This window comes from Hyla sarda, chromosome 2 (assembly GCF_029499605.1).
Source record: "Hyla sarda isolate aHylSar1 chromosome 2, aHylSar1.hap1, whole genome shotgun sequence".
Lineage (NCBI taxonomy): Eukaryota > Metazoa > Chordata > Amphibia > Anura > Hylidae > Hyla > Hyla sarda.
Genome location: NC_079190.1, coordinates 241,525,833 through 241,550,023, shown reverse-complemented (window position 1 = coordinate 241,550,023; position 24,191 = coordinate 241,525,833). Strand labels below are relative to the sequence as shown.

Here is a 24,191-nt window from a genome sequence, read left to right as displayed (position 1 = left end):
CACCGCGGGGGCTGCGGGGGCCCCCGCTACGCCACTGATCGCTGGCCTGCCATGCACGTTGAAAAACTACAACTTCCAGTATGCCCATACAGCTGTCAGGGCATGCTGGGAGTTGTAGTTTTTCAGCAGCTGGAGGCACACTGTTTGAGAAACACTCATGTGTAATCAGGGTGCCTCCAGCTGCTGCAAAACTACAACTCCCAGCATGCCCTGAAAGCTAATGACTGTATGGTCATGCTGGGAGTTGTATAAAGTATTGTAAGACCTCAGATCAGACTTACCCATCCGGAGGATCAGCGCAGCAATGAGTGCGCGCGCTGCCTCCGGACAGGGTAACGGGGGTGGGCGGGGCCACGCGCGACGCCAGTCGAGCTGGCCAATGCGCGCAGCCCCAGCTATCAGCGTGCTCGCTCTCTCCTGTTTGATTGGCAGGCGGGAGCGAACACCACAGTGACTGAATTTCAACTCATTTGCCAGGCTGAAATGAGTCGAAATTCTGTAGTGACGTCACTGCCGAATGCATTCGGCCACTAGGAGGGCGACCCCTAGTGGCCGAATTTAAAAGTGATTTTAAACTGGTTTAAAATCACTTTTTTTAATTAAAGTATATTAGAGATATGTTGTAGTACTTAAGTACTACAACATATCCATTTTTTTTATTTCATGACAGTGCCCATTTAAGTGACTTTAAAATCAGGGAGTTTCATTGAAAAACTTGATTGTGTTTTTACTGTAAATTTTTGCAATCCCCATGTTGGAAAAGGCAGTCCATCTCACACAATGTATGCAATCCTTGAACAGCAGTTTGAGGGTGCATATCGTTGTGCGAGATGTGTGCGAGTTGTTCATTTGAAAGCCCAGATCCTGGATCTAGAGGAGCAGTTGACAACACTAAGGCACATTGACAACTTGGAGAGGAGTCTCCTGCTCATTGAGCAAGTACTCTCTGGGGTAGAGGTGGGGGAGGATAGTAGGGCCGAGGTGCAGGACAATCAGGCATTTTGCTGGGTTAAAGTCATATATTTTGGAGGATCTTGATAAAAATAAATGTATGAATCCATATCAGCATGGCTTTATGAGGGATCGGTCCTGTCAAACTAACCTGATCAGCTTTTATGAGGAGGTGAGCTCCAGACTGGACCAGGGGCAATCGCTGGATGTCGTATATCTGGATTTTACCAAAGCATTTAATACGGTGCCACATAAAAGATTGGTGCATAAAATTAGAAGGAGTGGGCTGGGGGAAAATGTGTGCAAGTGGGTAAGTAACTGGCTCAGTGATAGGAAACAGAGGGTGGTAATTGATGATAATTATTCTGATTGTGTGACTGTTACTAGTGGGGTACCAAAGGGGTCCGTCTTGGGTCCTGTCCCATTTAATATATTCATTAATGACCTTGTAGAGGGGTTGAATAGTAAAGTAGCAATCTTTGCAGATGATACTAAACTCTGTAAAGCGGTAAACACTATAGAGGACAGTGCACTGTTACAAATGGATCTGGCTGGTTGGAGGTTTGGGCTGAGAAGTGGCAGATGAGGTTCAACACTGATAAATGTAAGGTTATGCACATGGGGAAGAAAAATCCAGGCTGGGATTATGTATTAAATGGGAGAACACTTGGGACGACTGACGTGGAAAAGGACTTGGGAGTCTTAGTTAACAGTAAATTAAGCTGTAGTGACCAGTGTCAGGCAGCTGCTGTCAAGGCAAATAAAATCATGGGGTGCATCAGTAGGGGCATAGATGCCGACGACAAGGAAATAATTCTACCGCTGTACAAATCACTAGTCAGACAACATATAGAATACGGTGTACAGTACTGGGCATCACTAAGAAAAATATAGTGGAGCTGGAGAGGGTTCAAAGACGGGAACCAGAGTAATACCTGGAATGGGAGGACTACAGTATCCAGAAAGATTATCAGAATTAGGGTTATTTAGTTTAGAAAAAAGAAGGGTTAGGGGAGACCTAATAACTATGTATAAATATATCAGGGGACCTTACAGAGATCTCTCCCATGATCTATTTGTACCCAGGACTGTATCTATAACAAGGGCATGGCCGGAGATAGGGTGGGGCAATCCGGGCATTTGTCCAGGGCCCCCATCCCCAGGGGGCCCCCTGCGGGCTGCCACTGAGCAGCCCGCAGGGGGCCCCATCACATTTGGAACATCCCTGTGTCCTGAAAGATCTTTTTGGGACACAAGGATGTCCCGGTTACCTTTCTGCAGCCCGGTGTTAACTTTAAAAATGCAGGGGCCGCTGGGAGGTAGCGCACGCAGGGACGTCACTGACGTCCCTTGCGTGCGCCCATAGGAACGGAGGAGCGGAGCATTGAGGAGGAGGACACGCGCGTGCATGCATGGTAAGTTACCTGCACGTCATCTTCAGTGCTCCGACCACCGCTCCTCCGGTCCTACTGCTATGGCACCTAATGTGGGGAACTATACTGCACCTAATATGGGGGAACTATACTGCACCTAATGTGGGGGAAGTATACTGCACCTAATGTGGGGAACTATACTACACCTAATGTGGGGGAACTATACTGCACCTAATGTGGGGGAACTATACTGCACCTAATGTGAGGGAACTATACTGCACCCAATGTGGAGAACTATACTGCACGTAATGTGGGGGAACTATACTGCACGTAATGTGGGGGAACTATACTGCACGTAATGTGGGGGAACTATACTGCACCTAATGTGTGGAACTACAGTGGGGATCAAAAGTTTGGGCACCCCAGGTAAAAATTTGTATTAATGTGCATAAAGAAGCCAAGGAAAGATGGAAAAATCTCCAAAAGGCATCAAATTACAGATTAGACATTCTTATAATATGTCAACAAAAGTTAGATTTTATTCCATCATTTACACTTTCAAAATAACAGAAAACCAAAAAATGGTGTCTGCAAAAGTTTGGGCACCCTGCAGAGTTAATATCTTGTACTGCCCCCTTTGGCAAGTATCACAGCTTGTAAACGCTTTTTATAGCCAGCCAAGAGTCTTTCAATTCTTGTTTGAAGTATCTTTGACCATTCTTCCTTACAAAAGTCTTCCAGTTCTTTGAGATTTCTGGGCTGTCTGTCACGCACTGCTCTTTTAAGGTCTATTCATAGATTTTCAATTATGTTGAGGTCAGGAGATTGTGAAGGCCATGGCAAAACCTTCAGTTTTATGCCTCTTGATGTAATCCCCCGTGGATTTCGAGGTGTGTTTAGGATCATTATCCATTTGTAGAAGCCATCCTCTCTTTAACTTCAGCTTTTTCACAGATGGCATCAAGTTAGCATCCAAAATTTGCTGAAATTTTAATGAATCCATTTTTCCTTCTACTCGTGAGATGTTCCCTGTGCCACTGGCTGCAATACAACCCCAAAGCATGATTGACCCACCCCCATGCTTAACAGTTGGATAGAGGTTGTTTTCATAAAATTCTGTTCCCCTTCTTCTCCAAATGTACCTGTCACGATGCCGGCTGGCAGGTAGTGGATCCTCTGTGCCAGAGAGGGATTGGCGTGGACCGTGCTAGTGGATCGGTTCTAAGTCACTACTGGTTTTCACCAGAGCCCGCCGCAAAGCGGGATGGACTTGCTGCGGCGGTAGTGACCAGGTCGTATCCACTAGCAACGGCTCAACCTCTCTGACTGCTGAAGATAGGCGCGGTACAAGGGAGTAGACAGAAGCAAGGTCGGACGTAGCAGAAGGTCGGGGCAGGCAGCAAGGATCGTAGTCAGGGGCAACGGCAGGAGGTCTGGAACACAGGCTAGGAACACACAAGGAAACGCTTTCACTGGCACGATGGCAACAAGATCCGGCAAGGGAGTGCAGGGGAAGTGAGGTGACATAGGGAAGTGCACAGGTGAACACACTAATTGGAACCACTGCGCCAATCAGCGGCGCAGTGGCCCTTCAAATCGCAGAGACCCGGCGCGCGCGCGCCCTAGGGAGCGGGGCCGCGCGCGCCGGGACAGGACAGACGGAGAGCGAGTCAGGTACGGGAGCCGGGGTGCGCATCGCGAGCGGGCGCTACCCGCATCGCGGATCGCATCCCGGCTGGAAGCGTAATCGCAGCGCCCCGGGTCAGTGGATCTGACCGGAGCGCTGCAGTGGGGAGAGTGTAGCGAGCGCTCCGGGGAGGAGCGGGGACCCGGAGCGCTCGGCGTAACAGTACCCCCCCCCTTGGGTCTCCCCCTCTTCTTAAAGCCTGAGAACCTGAGGAGCAGACTTTTGTCTAGGATGTTGTCCTCAGGTTCCCAGGATCTCTCTTCTGGACCACAACCCTCCCAATCCACTAAAAAAAAGGTTTTCCCTCTGACCTTCTTAGATGCTAAAATCTCTTTGACAGAGAAGATGTCCGAGGAGCCGGAAACAGGAGTGGGGGGAACAGATTTGGGAGAGAAACGGTTGATGATGAGTGGTTTAAGAAGAGAAACGTGAAAGGCATTAGGAATACGAAGAGAAGGAGGAAGAAGAAGTTTGTAAGAGACAGGATTAATCTGAGACAAAATTTTGAAAGGACCAAGATAGCGTGGTCCCAACTTGTAGCTAGGGACACGGAAGCGGACATATTTAGCGGAGAGCCATACCTTGTCTCCAGGGGAAAAAATGGGAGGAGCTCTTCTTTTCTTATCCGCGAACTTCTTCATGCGTGATGACGCCTGTAAGAGAGAATTTTGGGTCTCTCTCCAAATGATGGAAAGGTCACGAGAAATTTCATCCACAGCGGGCAGACCAGAGGGCAAGGGGGTAGGGAGGGGGGGAAGAGGGTGACGGCCGTACACCACGAAAAATGGGGATTTGGAGGAAGATTCAGAGACTCGGAAGTTATACGAGAATTCGGCCCATGGAAGGAGATCTGCCCAGTCATCCTGGCGGGAGGAAACAAAATGTCGTAAATAATCACCCAAGACCTGGTTAATTCTTTCTACTTGTCCATTGGATTGGGGATGATATGCAGAAGAAAAATTTAATTTAATCTTGAGTTGTTTACAGAGAGCCCTCCAGAATTTAGACACGAATTGGACGCCTCTATCCGAGACTATCTGTGTGGGCAACCCGTCAAGACGAAAAATGTGTACAAAAAATTGTTTAGCCAACTGAGGCGCTGAAGGAAGACCAGGAAGAGGGATGAAATGTGCCATTTTGGAGAATCGATCAACGACCACCCAAATAACAGTGTTGCCACGGGAAGGGGGTAAATCAGTAATAAAATCCATACCAATCAGAGACCAAGGCTGTTCGGGGACAGGCAGGGGATGAAGAAAACCAGCGGGCTTCTGGCGAGGAGTCTTATCCCGGGCACAGATAGTGCAGGCTCGTACAAAGTCCACAACATCCGTCTCCAGAGTCGGCCACCAATAGAAGCGGGAGATGAGTTGCACAGATTTCTTGATGCCCACATGACCTGCGAGATGGGAGGAGTGACCCCATTTGAGGATTCCGAGGCGTTGGCGTGGAGAAACAAAGGTTTTTCCTGGAGGAGTTTGCCTGATGGAGGCTGGAGAAGTGGAAATCAGGCAGTCAGGAGGAATGATGTGTTGCGGAGAGAGTTCAACCTCCGAGGCATCCGAGGAACGAGAGAGAGCATCGGCCCTAATGTTCTTATCGGCAGGCCGAAAGTGAATTTCAAAATTAAATCGGGCAAAGAACAGAGACCACCGGGCCTGGCGAGGATTCAACCGTTGGGCAGACTGGAGATAGGAGAGGTTCTTGTGATCGGTGTAAATAATAACTGGAAATCTTGATCCCTCCAGCAGATGCCTCCATTCCTCAAGTGCTAATTTGATGGCTAGAAGCTCTCGATCCCCGATGGAGTAGTTCCTCTCCGCCGGAGAGAAGGTCCTAGAAAAAAAAACCACAAGTGACAGCATGCCCGGAAGGATTTTTTTGTAGAAGAACAGCTCCAGCTCCCACTGAGGAGGCATCAACCTCCAATAGGAAGGGTTTGGAAGGGTCAGGTCTGGAGAGCACGGGAGCCGAAGAAAAGGCAGACTTGAGTCGTTTAAAGGCGTCTTCCGCTTGAGGAGGCCAAGACTTGGGATCGGCATTTTTTTTGGTTAAAGCCACGATAGGAGCCACAACGGTAGAAAAATGTGGAATAAATTGCCTGTAATAATTGGCGAACCCCAAAAAGCGTTGAATGGCACGGAGTCCGGAGGGGCGTGGCCAATCTAAGACGGCAGAGAGTTTGTCTGGATCCATTTGTAGTCCCTGGCCAGAGACCAAGTATCCTAGAAAAGGAAGAGATTGGCATTCAAACAGACATTTCTCAATTTTGGCATAGAGTTGATTGTCACGAAGTCTCTGAAGAACCATACGGACATGCTGGCGGTGTTCTTCTAGATTGGCAGAAAAAATTAGGATATCGTCCAGATATACAACAACACAGGAGTATAAAAGATCACGAAAAATTTCATTAACAAAGTCTTGGAAGACGGCAGGGGCGTTGCACAGGCCAAAGGGCATGACCAGATACTCAAAGTGTCCATCTCTGGTGTTAAATGCCGTTTTCCATTCATCCCCCTCTCTGATGCGGATGAGATTATAAGCACCTCTTAAGTCCAGTTTAGTAAAGATGTGGGCACCTTGGAGGCGATCAAAGAGTTCAGAGATGAGGGGTAGGGGGTAGCGGTTCTTAACCGTGATTTTATTAAGACCGCGGTAGTCAATGCAAGGACGTAGGGAGCCATCTTTTTTGGACACAAAGAAAAATCCGGCTCCGGCAGGAGAGGAGGATTTACGGATAAAGCCCTTTTTTAAATTTTCCTGGACGTATTCAGACATGGCAAGAGTCTCTGGGGCAGACAGAGGATAAATTCTGCCCCGGGGTGGAGTAGTACCCGGGAGGAGGTCAATAGGGCAATCATAAGGCCTGTGAGGAGGTAGAGTCTCAGCTTGTTTTTTGCAGAACACATCCGCAAAGTCCATATAGGCCTTAGGGAGACCGGTTACTGGAGGAACCACAGAGTCACGGCAAGGGTTACTGGGAACCGGTTTTAGACAGTCCTTGGAACAAGAGGGCCCCCAACTCTTGATCTCCCCAGTGGACCAATCCAGGGTTGGGGAATGAAGTTGGAGCCAGGGAAGTCCAAGGAGAATTTCAGAAGTGCAATTGGGGAGGACCAAAAGTTCAATCCTCTCGTGATGAGATCCGATACACATTAGAAGGGGCTCCGTGCGGAAACGTATGGTACAGTCCAATCTTTCATTGTTTACACAATTGATGTAAAGGGGTCTGGCGAGACTGGTCACTGGGATGTTGAACTTGTTGACGAGAGAGGCCAAAATAAAATTTCCTGCAGATCCAGAGTCCAAGAAGGCCATAGTAGAGAAGGAGAAGGCAGAGGCAGACATCCGCACAGGCACAGTAAGACGTGGAGAAGCAGAGTAGACATCAAGGACTGTCTCACCTTTGTGCGGAGTCAGCGTACGTTTTTCCAGGCGGGGAGGACGGATAGGACAATCCCTCAGGAAGTGTTCGGTACTAGCACAGTACAGGCAGAGATTCTCCATGCGGCGTCGTGTCCTCTCTTGAGGTGTCAGGCGAGACCGGTCAACCTGCATAGCCTCCACGGCGGGAGGCACAGGAACGGATTGCAGGGGACCAGAGGAGAGAGGAGCCGAGGAGAAGAAACGCCTCGTGCGAACAGAGTCCCTATCTTGGCGGAGCTCCTGACGCCTTTCGGAAAAACGCATGTCAATGCGAGTGGCTAGGTGAATGAGTTCATGTAGATTAGCAGGGATTTCTCGTGCGGCCAGAACATCTTTAATGTTGCTGGATAGGCCTTTTTTAAAGGTCGCGCAGAGGGCCTCATTATTCCAGGATAATTCTGAAGCAAGAGTACGGAATTGTACGGCATACTCGCCAACGGAAGAATTACCCTGGACCAGGTTCAACAGGGCAGTCTCAGCAGAAGAGGCTCGGGCAGGTTCCTCAAAGACACTTCGGATTTCCGAGAAGAAGGAGTGTACAGAGGCAGTGACGGGGTCATTGCGGTCCCAGAGCGGTGTGGCCCAAGACAGGGCTTTTCCAGACAGAAGGCTGACTACGAAAGCCACCTTAGACCTTTCAGTGGGAAACTGGTCCGACATCATCTCCAGATGCAGGGAACATTGGGAAAGAAAGCCACGGCAAAACTTAGAGTCCCCATCAAATTTATCCGGCAAGGATAGGCGTAGACCAGGAGCGGCCACTCGCTGCGGAGGAGGTGCAGGAGCTGGCGGAGGAGATGATTGCTGAAGCTGTGGTAGTAGCTGCTGTAGCATCACGGTCAGTTGAGACAGCTGTTGGCCTTGTTGCGCTATCTGTTGTGACTGCTGGGCGACCACCGTGGTGAGGTCAGCGACAACTGGCAGAGGAACTTCAGCGGGATCCATGGCCGGATCTACTGTCACGATGCCGGCTGGCAGGTAGTGGATCCTCTGTGCCAGAGAGGGATTGGCGTGGACCGTGCTAGTGGATCAGTTCTAAGTCACTACTGGTTTTCACCAGAGCCCGCCGCAAAGCGGGATGGACTTGCTGCGGCGGTAGTGACCAGGTCGTATCCACTAGCAACGGCTCAACCTCTCTGACTGCTGAAGATAGGCGCGGTACAAGGGAGTAGACAGAAGCAAGGTCGGACGTAGCAGAAGGTCGGGGCAGGCAGCAAGGATCGTAGTCAGGGGCAACGGCAGGAGGTCTGGAACACAGGCTAGGAACACACAAGGAAACGCTTTCACTGGCACGATGGCAACAAGATCCGGCAAGGGAGTGCAGGGGAAGTGAGGTGACATAGGGAAGTGCACAGGTGAACACACTAATTGGAACCACTGCGCCAATCAGCGGCGCAGTGGCCCTTCAAATCGCAGAGACCCGGCGCGCGCGCGCCCTAGGGAGCGGGGCCGCGCGCGCCGGGACAGGACAGACGGAGAGCGAGTCAGGTACGGGAGCCGGGGTGCGCATCGCGAGCGGGCGCTACCCGCATCGCGGATCGCATCCCGGCTGGAAGCGTAATCGCAGCGCCCCGGGTCAGTGGATCTGACCGGAGCGCTGCAGTGGGGAGAGTGTAGCGAGCGCTCCGGGGAGGAGCGGGGACCCGGAGCGCTCGACGTAACAGTACCTTTGCTCATTCCGGACAAAAAGTTCAATTTTAAACTCATCGGTCCACAGAACTTGTTTCCAAAATGCATCAGGCTTGTCTATATGTTCATTTGCAAAGTTCAAACGCTGATTTTTGTGGTGAGGACGTAGAAGAGGTTTTCTTCTGATGACTCTTCCATGAAGACCATATTCGTACAATTATCTCTTTATAGTGGCATAGTGTACCACAACTCCAGTGTCTGCCAGATCTTTCTGGAGGGATTGTGCAGTCAAATGTAGGTTTTGAATTGTTTTTCTCACAATCCGGTGAGCTGTTCTGTCTGATATTTTTCTTGGTCTTCCAGATCTTTCTTTAACTTCCACTGTTCCTGATGACTGCCATTTCTTAATTACATTCCGAACAGAGGATATTGACATCTGAAAACGTTTTGCTATCTTCTTATAGCCTTCTCCAGCTTTGTGAGCGTCAACTATTTTCAGTTTCAGATTTCTAGACAACTGCTTAGAAGAACCCATGGTGCTGATTGTTGGGGCAAGGTCAGATGAGTCTGGGCATTTAAAACCTTTGAGATTGACATCACCTGGTCTTCCCAGATGATGATTGAGAACAATCCATGACACTGGCAGGTCTCAGCTTTGCAAAGGGGGCAGTGCATGCTATAAATTCTGCAGGGTGCCCAAACTTTTGCAGATGCCATTTTTTTTGTTTTCTGTTATTTTGAAAGTGTAAATGATGGAAATAAAATCTAACTTTTGTTGACATATTATAAGAATGTCTAATCTGTAATTTGATGCCTTTTGGAGATTTTTCCATCTTTCCTTGGCTTCTTTATGCACATTAATACATATTTTTACCTGGGGTGCCAAAACTTTTGATCTCCACTGTATACTGCACCTAATGTGGTGGAACTATACTGCCAACCTAATTTGGGGGACTTATATTGCCAGCCTAATGTGGGGGAACTATACTGACAACCTAATGTGGCGGAACTATACTGACAACCTAATGTGGGGGAACTACAACCTAATGTGGGGGGACTTATACTGCCAGCCTAATGTGGGGGAACTACAAACTAATGTGGGGGAACTATACTGACAACCTAATGTGGGGGAACTATACTGCCAACCTAATGTGGGGGAACTACACTGCCAACCGAATGTGGGGGGACTACAACCTAATGTGGGGGGACTTATACTGCCAGCCTAATGTGGGGGAACTACAACCTAATGTGGGGGAACTATACTGCCAACCTAATGTGGGGGAACTATACTGCCAACCTAATGTGGGGGAACTATACTGCCAACCTAATGTGGGGGAACTACACTGCCAACCGAATGTGGGGGAACTAAAACCTAATGTGGGGGAGCTACAACCTAATGTGGGGGAACTATACTGCCAACCTAATGTGGGGGAACTATACTGCCAACCTAATGTGGGGGAACTATACTGCCAACCTAATGTGGGGGGGAACTATACTGCCAACCTAATGTAGGGTGACCTATACTGCCAACCTAATGTGGGGGACCTATACTGCCAGCCTAATGTGGGGGAACTATACTGACAACCTAATGTGGGGGGAACTATACTGCCAACCTAATGTGGGGAAACTACACTGCCAACCGAATGTGGGGGAATTACAACCCAATGTGGGGGGACTTATACTGCCAGCCTAATGTGGGGGAACTACAACCTAATGTGGGGGAACTATACTGCCAACCTAATGTGGGGGAACTATACTGCCAACCTAATGTGGGGGAACTACACTGCCAACCGAATGTGGGGGAACAAAAACCTAATGTGGGGGAGCTACAACCTAATGTGGGGGAACTATACTGCCAACCTAATGTGGGGGAACTATACTGACAACCTGATGTGGGGGAACTATACTGACAACCTAATGTGAGGGATCTATACTGCCAACCTAATGTGAGGGGAACTATACTGCCAACCTAATGTGGGGGGAACTATACTGCCAACCTAATGTGGGGGACCTATACTGCAAGCCTAATGTGGGGGAACTATACTGACAACCTAATGTGGGGGGAACTATACTGCCAGCCTAATGTGGGGGAACTATACTGCCAACCTAATGTGGGGGGACCTATACTGCCAGCATAATGTGGGGGAACTATGCTGCCAACCTAATGGGGGGGGGGGGGGGGACACCTATACTGCCAACCTAAAGGGGGGAACTATGCTGCCAACCTAATGGGGGGGGGAACTATACTGCCAACCTAATGTGGGGGGAACTATACTGCCAACCTAATGTCGGGGAACTACAACCTAATGCGGGGGAACTATACTGCCAACCTAATGTGTGGGAACAATACTGCCAACCTAATGTGGAGGAACTATACTGCCAATATAATGTGGGGGAACTATGCTGCCAACCTAATGTGGGGAAACTATACAAAAATATAAAATTGTATTATTCTGATCCCTAGAACTCTTATTTTTCTCTATATGGGGATGTATGAGGGTCATTTTTTGCGCTGTGATTTGTAGTTTTTTTCGGTACCATTTTTGTTTTGATGGGACTTTTCAATTGCTTTTTAGATATTTTGTTATGGTATTGGAAGTGACCAAAAATGTGCAAATCTGGTGCACTATTACGACTTTTGGGGCCCCACATTTGATTTTGCCCAGGGCCAACTAAGCCTAAAACCGGCCCTGAACAAGGGGGCATCCTCTACGTTTAGAGGAAAGAAGGTTTCTACACCAGCACAGACAGGGATTCTTTACTGTAAGAGCAGTGAGACTGTGGAATTCTCTCCCGGAGGAGGTGGTCATGGTTAACTCTGTAAAAGAATTTAAAAGAGGTCTGGATGCATTTTTGGAGAGAAATAACATTACAGGTTGTGTATTCTAGATTTATAGGGACAGAAGGTTGATCCAGGGATTTATTCTGATGCCATATTGGAGTCTGGAAGGAATTTTTACCTCTAGTATGAGGGTTTTTTGCCTTCCTCTGGATCAACTCAGTAGGGACTCATTAGGGTTATAGGTTGAACTTGATGGACTCTTTTTTTCAACCTTATGAACTATGTATATTACTTTGTTGGGTGTCTTTATTTCAAATTACTGGGATTGTGATGCTTATCATGTACTCCCTATCCCCTGGTTGCAAAATGTATTTATCATCTATTTATCTATCTATTTATTTCATGCATATTTATCTATCTATCTATCTATCTATCTACCTACCTATCTCATATCTATCCAACTATCTCCTATCTATCTCATTGTCTCCAAATTCACTGCCATAATCTCTGTGTTAAACCATGATGACAAATTAACATGATTTAAATTAATGTATTCATGAATTAAATGTTATTTTAAATGCAAAAGAGTTGAGTAAATGTAAAAAAAGTTAAGCTTCAGTCGATATTTTGCAAATTGTAAAAATGTGAACAAACAAGCTGAACGTGCTATTGACAGGCAGAAGTCAATGTAATGTAAGATACACTGCCTGCAGCAAATTGATGTTATATAAGGTTCGGCTTGGCAGGCTTGCCAACCTTTACTAAAAAAGGTTCTATGCGAACCGGCAATGAAATAAGCCTCAAAACAATTATATAACACTGTATAAGAGCTCTGTATAAGGGTACGGTCCCATGTACCACTTATGCAGCATTCATCTGCAGCAGCGTGAAATACGCTGCGTATTCTCAGATGATTGTACACACAGGGTTAGGTCGTAGCAGCCCTGCGTCTTCAGTTAAGATTGGAGACAGTCATGCTGGCGCGCGGCTCTGCCTCCAATCTTCACTGAAAAGGCAGGACTGCCGCCAACTAGCCCTGTGTGTATCAGTGTATCATCATCTAATAATACGCAGCGTAATAGCAGATTTTGTATGTTGTTTAACACTAAAAGCTGCATGAAGTATCCCTGGCTGTTGGCAGATTTCTGCCTGTGTTAAAATGCACACAGAGGTATCGGAAGACACAATGACTTTTTGTTTAAAAAATTCTCCCTTTTTGGGAGTTGCCACAGGATTGGTGACAGTTGTAGAAGGAAAAGAACTTGTTAAGAAATTAGCTTTTGTAAGTATTGAAAAGTTAGAAAAAAAATAAAAATTCTCCCTTTTTGGGAGTTGCAGCAGGTTTTGTGGCTGGCTAATAAAGAATAGGCAACAGCTTTTTCCAAACATTCCAAAAATGTTCGTATAGGGATTGCAACTGTATTGGGATCATGCATTGTGTATGTATAGGCCTGTCTGGTAGTAGCAACAGCAAGGGTAGGCGACTGGTGGTAGTTGTAGTAGCTAGTGAAAAATAGGCAGTGGTGGACTAGCTCTAGTAGTAGCCAGCGGATAGCAGGCAGTAGTGGCATGGGGGTAGTTGTAGTAGCCAGAGGAAAGTAGGTAGTGGTGGATTAGTTCTAGTAGTAGCCAGCAGAAAGCAGGCAGTAGTGGCATGGGGGTAGTTGTAGTAGCCAGAGGAAAGTAGGTAGTCGTGGATTAGTTCTAGTAGTAGCCAGCAGAAAGCAGGCAGTGATGGAATAGTGATACTTCTAGCCAGGCCTTGTGATGCCGCACCATGTGCTTACATAGAGCCATGATTCCTAAGCTCCGACCCTAGCTATGCTTTACTTTCTTTTTGCACAGACAGCACTTTGCTTAATTTTCTAATATAGAAAAGAATTTCCACACTGCAGGATACCGTAAAGAGATAGGTACACCACCACCGACTGTGCCCCTCCTCTAGAAGGCTTTCTCCTCAAGCCTGCAGATGCAGCAGCATTGCCGTTACCTGCCCCTGAGCTGATCAGACCACAGGCCTGCTGACATCCTCATCATGAAGCTTCTCCTCATCATCCCCACCACTCCTCTCAGTAGGAACTTCTGATGTCTGATCATGGGCTCCCTTTTTAGGTTATTTAGTGATTCATGAGTAATTATGCTAAATTGTAAACATCTTGATGCATTGTTTGCTTTACTCGTCTTCTAAATATTTACTAATGCACTTTTCTCTGTTCTACAGGTAAATGGTACAAACGTCACCTTACATATCAGATTCTCAACTGGCCTTGGTATCTATCCCAACATCAAGTGAGACAAGCAGTGAAAGCAGCATTTCAGCTGTGGGGTAATGTCTCCTCCCTGGTGTTCTCAGAAGCAGCAGGAGATTCTGCAGACATTCGCCTGGCATTCTTTGATGGGGAGCACAATGATGGTGCCAGACATGCCTTTGATGGACCAGGTGCTATACCATTTCTTCTTGTAAGCTTTGTTTATAAAACATATTTCTTCATACAAAGTATATATCTCCTGGTATACAAGCATGGAATACAATTAGTGATAAATATATATATGTATGTACATATCAAATCATGATGACCCCATAAACCAAATTTGAATGAAATCCATTTTACAGGGTTTTTATGTCTGGTTTTCTAACAGGTGGCGCTTTGGCACATGCTTTCTTTCCAAGACGAGGAGAAGCTCATTTTGACAATGCTGAACATTGGTCATTAAATGGAAAGGGCAGAAATCTCTTTGTTGTCTTGGCGCATGAAATTGGACATACACTTGGTCTCCAACACTCACCCTTCAAAAATGCCCTTATGTCTCCATACTACAAGAAACTAGGCAACGAATATGTGCTGAACTTTGATGATATCTTGGCTATTCAAACACTTTATGGTAAATCTTTGTTAATGTATTTGGAACAGGGTGACTGTAACACATGGTTCCCCACTGATGAAAGCTAACGCTGACCACACACAGAGGTAGGTTGTCAGATCTTATCTTACCCTGTCAGTCACCTGATTTAGCCAGTCCTCTTCCAATTCTGAGAGTAAAGCCGGCCATGCAAATAAAATAGTTGTTAGCCAAGCAATTTGTATGGCCAACAGCTACCACTCCAGATTCCCTGACATAAATGCATGCTCCTTCCAGCTTAACAAGCATGTTTTCTGTATAGAGAAGGATTGGACAGTTGAAATCCAAAATAAATATCCAATTCTTATTTTCCCTGACATGTGCCATCAGGGGAATGCTGGGAGGCCACCATACACATGACATTGTCTTCTGGTCCGAATTTGTGTGACCCCTTAATGCTGCCTTTATACATGAAGCAGATATCTGCCGAATGCTTGTTCCATCAACAACTACCTCTTCCTATCCCCCCATACACATACATGCTTGGTCGAGTGAACATGTGTTTTCAATAGTGATAGGTGGGTTAAGTGCTTCCGGACTCCTCTGTCAGCTTATTTACCCTAGAACAAAAGGATTAGTTACTTTATATAAAACATGCCTTCTCTCCTCTGACATCTGGTATTGAGGGATAGCCTAGAAGACACTATACACGTTACATGGTTGCATGCTTAATTTGGCCAAATATGTACATCAAAGGGAATCTGTCATTACTTTCATGCTGCCTGAACCACAAGTCATCAGAATGGACCCCATGTGTTTCTGCTTGCCCCCTCTGGCCTTTACTAATAGATCTCTCCCCATACCAAAACAGGGAGACAAGACATCTATCAAACAAGGCCGGTGGGGTGGGGAGAAGCCATTGGGGACTGTCACTATAACTTGTGGTCCAGACAGCATGAAAGTGAGAACAGGTTACAACTAATGTTGATATTATAGACCAAGGACAATATATATGTTTTCAGTTGGTACAGTAAAATACTACAATGTGCATACTACTCAATAAAATACATGTAGTACATGGATGTAAGTGATACTCTGGAGGAATTTTTTTTTTTAAATCAACTGAACAGAAACAAAGTTAAACAGATCTGTACATTACTTCTATATAAAAATCTTAAGTCTTCCAGTACTTATCAGTTGCTGTATACTACAGAGAAAGTTGTGTAGTTATTTTCTGTCTGACCACAGTGCTCTCTGCTGACACCTCTGTTTGTGTTAGGAACTGTCCAGAGCAGGAGAGGTTTTCTATGGGGATTTGCTTCTACTCTGGACAATTCCTGATAAGGACAGAGGTGTCAGCAGAGAGCACTGTGGTCAGACAAAATACTGGAAGGGTTAAGATTTTTAAATAGAAGTAATTTACAAATTTGTTTAACTTTCTGGCACCAGTTGATTACATTTTTTTCCCTCCAGGGTACCCATTTAATTGTTAATACACAAAAATATAGTAACAAAGTAACAAATATGGGGATGAGTGAATTAGACCAGTGTGACTCTCTCTTGTGGGGGAGGGGGGATGTCTAACATCTAATTAATAATCATCTCTCTGTACTCTGAATGAAAGAACTCATTGTCCTACAACCTAAGCTCTACCCCATTCAGTAGCAGTGTCTTTTATACAGACATTTTATAGTGTTGATTTTTGTTTAGAGCAGGATTATTCTGTCTGTTCATATTTCTCATAAATCAAATGTGACTTTAGGAGAAAATAATTAAAGGGGTTATCCAGGAATAGAAAAAAGACAGTTAAATTCTTCCCAAAACTGGCCCCTGTCTGTCCCCAGGTTGTATGTGGTACTACAACTTGGCTCCATTCACTTCAATGGAACTGAGCTGCAGAACCATACCTAACCAGGAGACAGACAGGGAGTGGTTTTGGAAAGAAATTACCTTTTGTTTTTCTATTCCCGGATAACCCCTTTGAATGCACCCAAGCTCATTCCAAGTCTTTAAGTTTCATCAATAAATTGGCAGAAATGTATTTTCTATTTTATTTTATTTTTAAACTACTGTGTTCTGTCAAATTTAATACTGAAACTGCCATGAATGCACATGCACATTAATTTCACGACTGTAATTCTTAGGGCCATAAAAATTGACATGTTTACTTTTGATTCTTTTTTTTAATTTAACACATGGTCACCATTTATGGAAATGTAAAAATGAGTGAAAGGATCTGAAGACTTTTGGAATGCATTGCATATAAACCTGAATTATTTTATTGATAGCTGGAATGTCACACTGTTAAAAAGGAGATCATACTATGAATTTAGAATAATTTTGTTTTTAGATAATAACATGTTTTTAGATAATAACTTGTCTAAACAAACTATAACGGTTATAGCTATTATGAATATCTTCTTATGCAAAATGGGCCTTAAAGGGGTACTCCAGTGGAAAACAATTTTTTTTAAATCAACTGGTGCCAGAAAGTTAAACAGATTTGTAAATTACTTCTATTTAAAAATCTTAATCCTTCCAATACTTATCAGCTGCTGTATACTACAGAGGAAGTTCTTTTCTTTTTGAAGGAGCAAATTCCCATAGCAAACCTATCCTTCTCTGAACAGTTCCTGACATGGACAGAGGTGTCAGCAGAGAGCACTGTGGTCAGACAGAAAATAAATTAAAAAATAAAAGAATTTCCTCTGGAGTGTAATGCAGCTGATAAGTACTGGATGGATTAAGAAGTAATTTACAAATCTGTATAACTTTATGGCACCAGTTGATTTAACTTCTTTTTTCTTCCAGTAGTACCCCTTTAAGATGTTTTTGGAAACTGAGTTTGTAGGGAGATCTTCATGGATTAGGTTTCCATGTCCCACAGCCGTGGAGAAGCCCGATGTCAGTTTGCTCAGAGTGAGTCTTTTTTCAATCTTATGAACTATGTAAGTGTTAGTGATATGAAGCAAACTTCCATTCCCGGACTCTGAAGCTTTGGTAAAACATTTCTACTTTTAATAGTCTGTTAGGTGAATATGGATTTGGAATACGTCAAAAAAATACTTCCTGACCAAAAAGTCGAGGCGGAATAACAGTCTGGGGCTGTTTTTCATGGTTTGGACTCATCACTTCCTTGTGCGAAGGACATAACTAGTACCCCTCAGAAATAAAGGCATAAGCTTTCCCTCACTCCATGTTACCCTCTATGGTTATAGAAAGAGATGTGATGTTGTATAGACTTGTTGATGTCCATAGACCGGTAAGGTTTGGTCTACCCTGCGGATTTCGTGCTAGGAAATTCACAGGTAAATCTGCAGCATGGAATCAGCGATGCTTAACATAAATTTTATTCTTCTTTTAGGGTAGGGTCACACGTGTCGTATTTTGCTGTGTATTTGCTGCCGCATATTTTCCTACCCACTGAAGTCAATGGTTAGCAAAATGCACAGCTGGTTTTATTACCCATTTACATCAGTGGGTAGGAAAATACGCAGCAGCAAAATACATCACATGTGACCCTACACTTAATCACTGGACACGGTATAAAATCCGCAAAGAAAGCCCCAGATACGCAGCACTGGAGTGTATGCTGTACACATAAACAATCATATCTCTAGTGCAGTGTTTTCCAAATAGTATGTCTCCAGCTATAGCAAAACTACAACTCCTAGAATGCCCAGATAGCCTTTGGCTGTCCGAGCATTCTGAGAGTTATAATTTTGCAACAGCTGGAGACACGCTGTTTAAAAAACACTGCTCTAGTGTATCATGAAAATAACCTCAATATTTTTTTTAAACAGGAGCTCCCTCTAGTGGCAAGCTAGTGCAACGCCCTGGGAAAGATTTTTCCATGTTTGAAGACTGGAGTGCAGAGAAGAGTGAAGCAAGAGCTGAAAGGAAGGATTATTATTGTCACTCCATGTTTGATGCTATAACATGGGGTAAGCTGTAAACCGTAGGTCATTGGATTAATGTCAATTCTGACCTTATTGCCCATTTCTGTTTTTTATTACAAATAAAGCTTTGTGGGTGGCAGTTAAACAACTACTGTCAATGCATCTTAATCCACTCGCTAACCATTCACACACACTCAGTGAGGGAGATTTATCAAAACCTGTCCAGAGAAAAAGTTGCCCAGTTGCCCATAGCAACCAATCAGATCGCTTCTTTCATTTTGCAGAGGCCTTGTTTAAAATGAAAGAAGTGATCTGATTGGTTGCTATGGACAACTGGGCCACTTTTCCTCTGCACAGGTTTGGAAAAATCTTAGTCTATGTATCCACTGCATGACTAAAAAGATTTCATTTGTTGATCTGACATGCAGTATTTTTCAGTACACGTTTCACTAAAGTGCAATTTCGAGTCATGTTCACACATCGTGAATAGCAGAATACATTCGTATTTTCGATCTAATATTGTACACAAGGTAAAGTCTATGGAATAGTGTCTGTCAGGGCACACACTGTTTAAAAAATAAAAAAGGTCCATAATTCTAACGTTGGCATATAGGATAGAAAGGACGGCCGTCTCTGGCGCTGGTCTGCTGGAGGGAATAGGACTAGGACATCTGGTAGTTCCTTTAAAGTTGCTTTATTACATAAGTACACAAGCAACGCGTTTTCTGGTCCGTACTGGACCCTTCATCGCCGGGCAAGGTCAGGACACCCTGCCTGACGAAGGGTCCGGTACAGACCAGAAAACGCGTTGCTTGTGTACTTATGTAATAAAGCAACTTTAAAGGAACTACCAGATGTCCTAGTCCTATTCCCTCCAGCAGACCAGCGCCAGAGACGGTCGTCTTTTCTATCCTATATGCTGCCTTTCACTGGAAGAACAAGCCTGATTCCAGAGGACAGTGGCTGCAGGTCTGGATATTGTGTAAAGCTCTTAGCGCAACCCTGCTCGGTGAGTATCACTCCAACCACCACTGACACCCTCCACACGACCGTACTTCAATAGGGGCGCAATCCCCCTCCCCCCCTTTTTTTCTCTCTTTTGGTATAATTCTAACGTTGGAATTGCAAAAGCTTTTCTAAACAGTTTGTGCACTGACAGACACTTTTCCATAGACTTTTATTCTGCACAGAATTAGATCGAAAATACTGATGTTGAATTCAAATTTTATTTTTGGTACATCCTTGCTATAGGAATCTGCTCCCGCTCTGGACAGTTCCTGACATGGACAGAGGTGTCAGCAGAGAGCACTGTGGTCAGACTGGGAAGAACTACACAACTTTATATGTAGTATATATGTGTAGCTGTTAAGTACTGGAAGGATTAAGATTTTTAATAGATGTTATTTACAAATCTGTTTAACTTTCTGGTACCAGTTGATTTAAAAACATGTTTATTCCTTCAGAGTACCCCTTTAATAAAGAATAAAAGTTTAGAAACAATTGAATTTTCACTGTAGTCAATGTAAATATAGGTTGTGCCACTTACTTATTATGTTTCTATCTTTTTTTCCCCCAGATTTAAAGGACACATTGTACATCTTTAAAGGTCGCAAATATTGGATGATGTTTCCAAATGGGACTGCCACGGAGCCACAGCTCACACAACAAAGGTGGAAAAAGTTGCCAGCATTTATTGAAGCTGCAGCAGTGTCAGGATCCGATGGAAAATTCTACTTCTTCAAAGGTTAGATAGAAGAAGATTATAGAAGATTATTGGCAGAAAAAGACCCCTGTCTATCTGTATATTCTTTCCTTTTTATCTTAGGATAGATATAGGTTTATCCCAGACATGTTAACGTGGATTTACCAACCACATCTGCTGGAAGTCTGTTCCATGTAACTACTTCTATTTCAGAATAATGTTTTCTCCTGTTGTTCCTGAACTGTCATAGATCAAGCACACACATATATAAATAGAGATAAAGTCACTCATGCAAACACTGCTCAGGACTTATGCACACAAGACACAGGCCACACACAGACCAAAGGATGCTGATACTTGTAAGCAAAACATGAAAGTGTCATGGGAACCAATCCTAATTGGCAACCCTACCTGCCCCCCGAGGAAGGAGGTCTTTGTTGTGGTCACCAGGAATTAATAACCAGGGTCTATTGCTACCAGCTTGAAAGAGCTCAGTTTACTGCATGTTTTCTGAACTGTATATTAGTTTATGGAATTTAATATGTGATATAATACTTTAATAATAAACACATATGGCAGATCATTTCATGTTATGTGTATTTGACCAGATCTGTAATATAGTTTCATTGTAATTAGTATGTAATAAGGTACGAACAATATTAGGTGCAATGTATCTGTATATATACAGATAAACGTCTGTTAAAGACCACCTCTTTGAAAAGGCCAGGGTTTCACTGTGTTAGTAAGGATATATTGATAGACAGATAGACAGATATGAGATAGACAGATGGATAGATAGATATGATAGATAGATAGATAGTAGATACTGTATTTTTCGCCGTATAAGACGCACTTTTTCTTCCCCAAAACTGGGGGGAAAAAGTCGGTGCGTCTTATACGGTGAATACACCCCTATCGCGGCGGTCCCTGCAGCCATCAACTGCAGCCCTGTATTAACCCTTCAGACGCGGCGATCAAAGCTGACCGCCGCGTCTGAAGGGAAAGTGACACTAACCCAGCTGTTCAGTCGGGCTGTTTGGGACCGCCTCGCACTGCGGCGGTCCCGAACAGCCCGACTGAATAGCCGGGTTAGTGCTTACAGGACACCGGGAGGGACCTCACCTGCCTCCTAGGTGTCTTCTCCGTTCAGGGATCCTCCTTCCTCGTCATCACGTCATTGCGTACGTGCGTCGGCGTACGTAACAACGTGATGGTGGCGACGGAGAGCGAGGATACCCGGCCGGCAGCAGAGACGTTCCGGAGCGACGGGGACACGGCGACAGAGATGGAGCGACATCCAGGGCAGCGGTGACGGGTCCGGAGCGGCGGGGACACGTGAGTATTACCTCCTATGCAGTGGTCTTCAATCTGCGGACCTCCAGATGTTGCAAAACTACAACTCCCAGCATGCCCGGACAGCCAACGGCAACATCTGGAGGTCCGCAGGTTGAAGACCACTATTGGGTTCAAAATCTTAATTTTTTTAGATTTGCACCTATAAATTGAGTGCGTCTTATACGCTGGTGCGTCCTATAGGGCGAAAAATACGGTAGATAGATAGATATGAGATAGATGGATGGATAGATAGATACTGTATTGGTACTCTTAATGTCAATATGATGTGTATTGTATGTATTTATATATTGATCACTTGTACTCTCTAATATTGTTGTATAATTGTTATGCAAATGTGTATATTAACATGTTTGATTAATGACATCCCTACACCATATATATATGGCCACATTTGTACTTTGTATTTGCTGAAGATGGCTGCCGTGTTGCAGCTGAAACGTTGTCTGATGCCTTGATGGAATAAACGCTACTCATTTTTTTCACTGGATTGGAGTGCTGCAGTGTTTCTCTATATTTAGATAGATATTCTATTAATAACTCTTTTTCATAATTAATTTGTCATGTTTTCCAGGTGGGAGATGTTGGAGATACAAAGGGTCCAGACTCGAGGCTGGCTTTCCTCGTAAGTGCAGTGACCATGGACTCCCAAGACACCCTGACACAGCTCTGTATTTTCAGCCACTTGGACATTTGGTCATTTTCAAAGGGTACAAGTACTATGTTTTTAATGAAAAATCACTGAAAGTGGAGCCATATTACCCAAGAAATCTTCATGACTGGAAAGGTGTCCCTCACAGCACTAATGCAGCACTGACCCATCCAAATGGCTTGATATACTTTTTTAAAGGTGAACACTACTGGACGTTTGACCAGAACAACCTAAAAGTCACTGCTTCTGGAAAGTGGAAGCAAGACTTACCTTGGCTTGGTTGCCAACGTTCTTGATGTATAATAATGTGTAATTAATACTTAGGAGAAGTTCCTGAACACCCCTATATTACATGATTCCATTTGAGCATCCGCATGAAATGCACAATAAAGAAATGGTGACACAGTACGCTCTCCCTTATACTGTACTTATGTGTGCCTCTTATGTGCCCAAGACTTCATAATACAAAATCATTTCACTATATAAGGGCTGTGCACATGGTTTTCTCTTGTACGTGGACCCTAACTGATCAACTATAATATAAAGGATTTAGCATAGACTGATTACACATAGGGAAAAGGAATTGTGTTCTATGGTTTATGAATTATGAAAGGATATACATACATACTAGTCATTCTGTGGGAGATTTATAAAAAATAAAAAACCTGTGCAGAGAAAAAGTTGAGTAGTTGCCCATAACAGATTCTTTTTTTTTTTTTTTTTAACCCTGTAACAACCACGAACATATATTTACATCCATGGCCGGCTCCCGATCTGTGAAGCGCACTCAGAAGCTGGGCGCGCTTCATATCTGCTGGGTCCCGGTTGCTGTCAGAAACCAGAACCCGCGGCTAAAACCGCACATCATCGATCGGGCTGATATACGGTATTAACCCTTTAGATGCCGCAATCAAAGTTGATTGCGGCGTCTAAAACTGGAGAAATCCATGACGGTTAGCTCAGTGGAGCTGTTCGGGACTGCCGCGGTGAAATCGTGGTGTCTCGAACAGCTGAGAGGACAGCGGGAGGTGCCTTACCATGCTCCACGCTGTCCGATCGGCGTTTGATTGCTCCAAGCCTGAGATCCACACTTGAGCAATCAAGCGCAGATAACACTGATCAATGCTATGCTATGTTATTGCAGTGATCAGTGTAAATGATCAGTGTGCGCAATGTTATAGCCCCTATGGGTAATAGCGTGCGTAAATGTCCGAACTATAAAAATATATAATTAATTGAACCGCACGGTCAATGGCGTATGTGTAAAAAAATTCCAAGGTCTAAAATAGTGTATTTTTGGTCACCTTTAATACCATAAAAAAATTTATAAAAAGCCATCAAAAAGTCTGATCAAAACAAAAATTATACTGCTAAAAACTTCAGATCCCGGCACAAAAAAATTAGCCCACATACCACCCCATATGTGGAAAAATAAAAAGTTATAGAGGTCAGAAGATGACAATTTTAAACACATTAATTTTCCTGCATGTAGTTATGATTTTTTCCAGAATTAAGAAAAATCAAACCTATATAAGTAGGGTATCTTTTTAATTGTATGGACCTACAGAATATAAGGTGTCATTTTTACCAAAAAATTTACTGCATAGAAACGGAAGCCGCCAAAATTTACAAAATGGCTTTTTTTCTTCAATTTTGTCGCACATATTTTTGGGTAAAATGACTGATGTCATTACAAAGTAGGATTGGTGGCACAAAAAATAAGCCATCATATGGATTTTTAGGTGCAAAATGGAAAGGGTTCTGATTTTTAAAAGGTAAGGAGGAAAAACGAAAGTGCAAAAACGGGAAAAATGCTTTGTCCTTAAAGTAAAACTGTCAGCTTGTTCACCCACACTAAACCCAATTGACTGGGATATAGTGTGGGTGAACAGGATT

At 44.4% G+C, this 24,191-nt stretch overlaps 1 protein-coding gene across 3 annotated transcripts in view; it reads left to right on the top strand.

The window, feature by feature from the left end:
• Window positions 1-22,701, top strand: part of MMP28 (matrix metallopeptidase 28) — a 74,487-nt gene extending 51,786 nt beyond the window's left edge. For all 3 annotated transcript variants that reach the window (XM_056556744.1, XM_056556745.1, XM_056556746.1), the window contains exons 4-8: window positions 14,070-14,288; window positions 14,489-14,731; window positions 18,493-18,633; window positions 20,165-20,332; window positions 22,218-22,701. In XM_056556744.1, the coding sequence (XP_056412719.1) occupies window positions 14,070-14,288; window positions 14,489-14,731; window positions 18,493-18,633; window positions 20,165-20,332; window positions 22,218-22,591 (1,145 nt within the window). In that variant the 3' untranslated portion in view covers window positions 22,592-22,701. The remainder of the gene's footprint in view (window positions 1-14,069; window positions 14,289-14,488; window positions 14,732-18,492; window positions 18,634-20,164; window positions 20,333-22,217) is intronic.
• The last annotated feature ends 1,490 nt before the right edge of the window (window positions 22,702-24,191 follow it).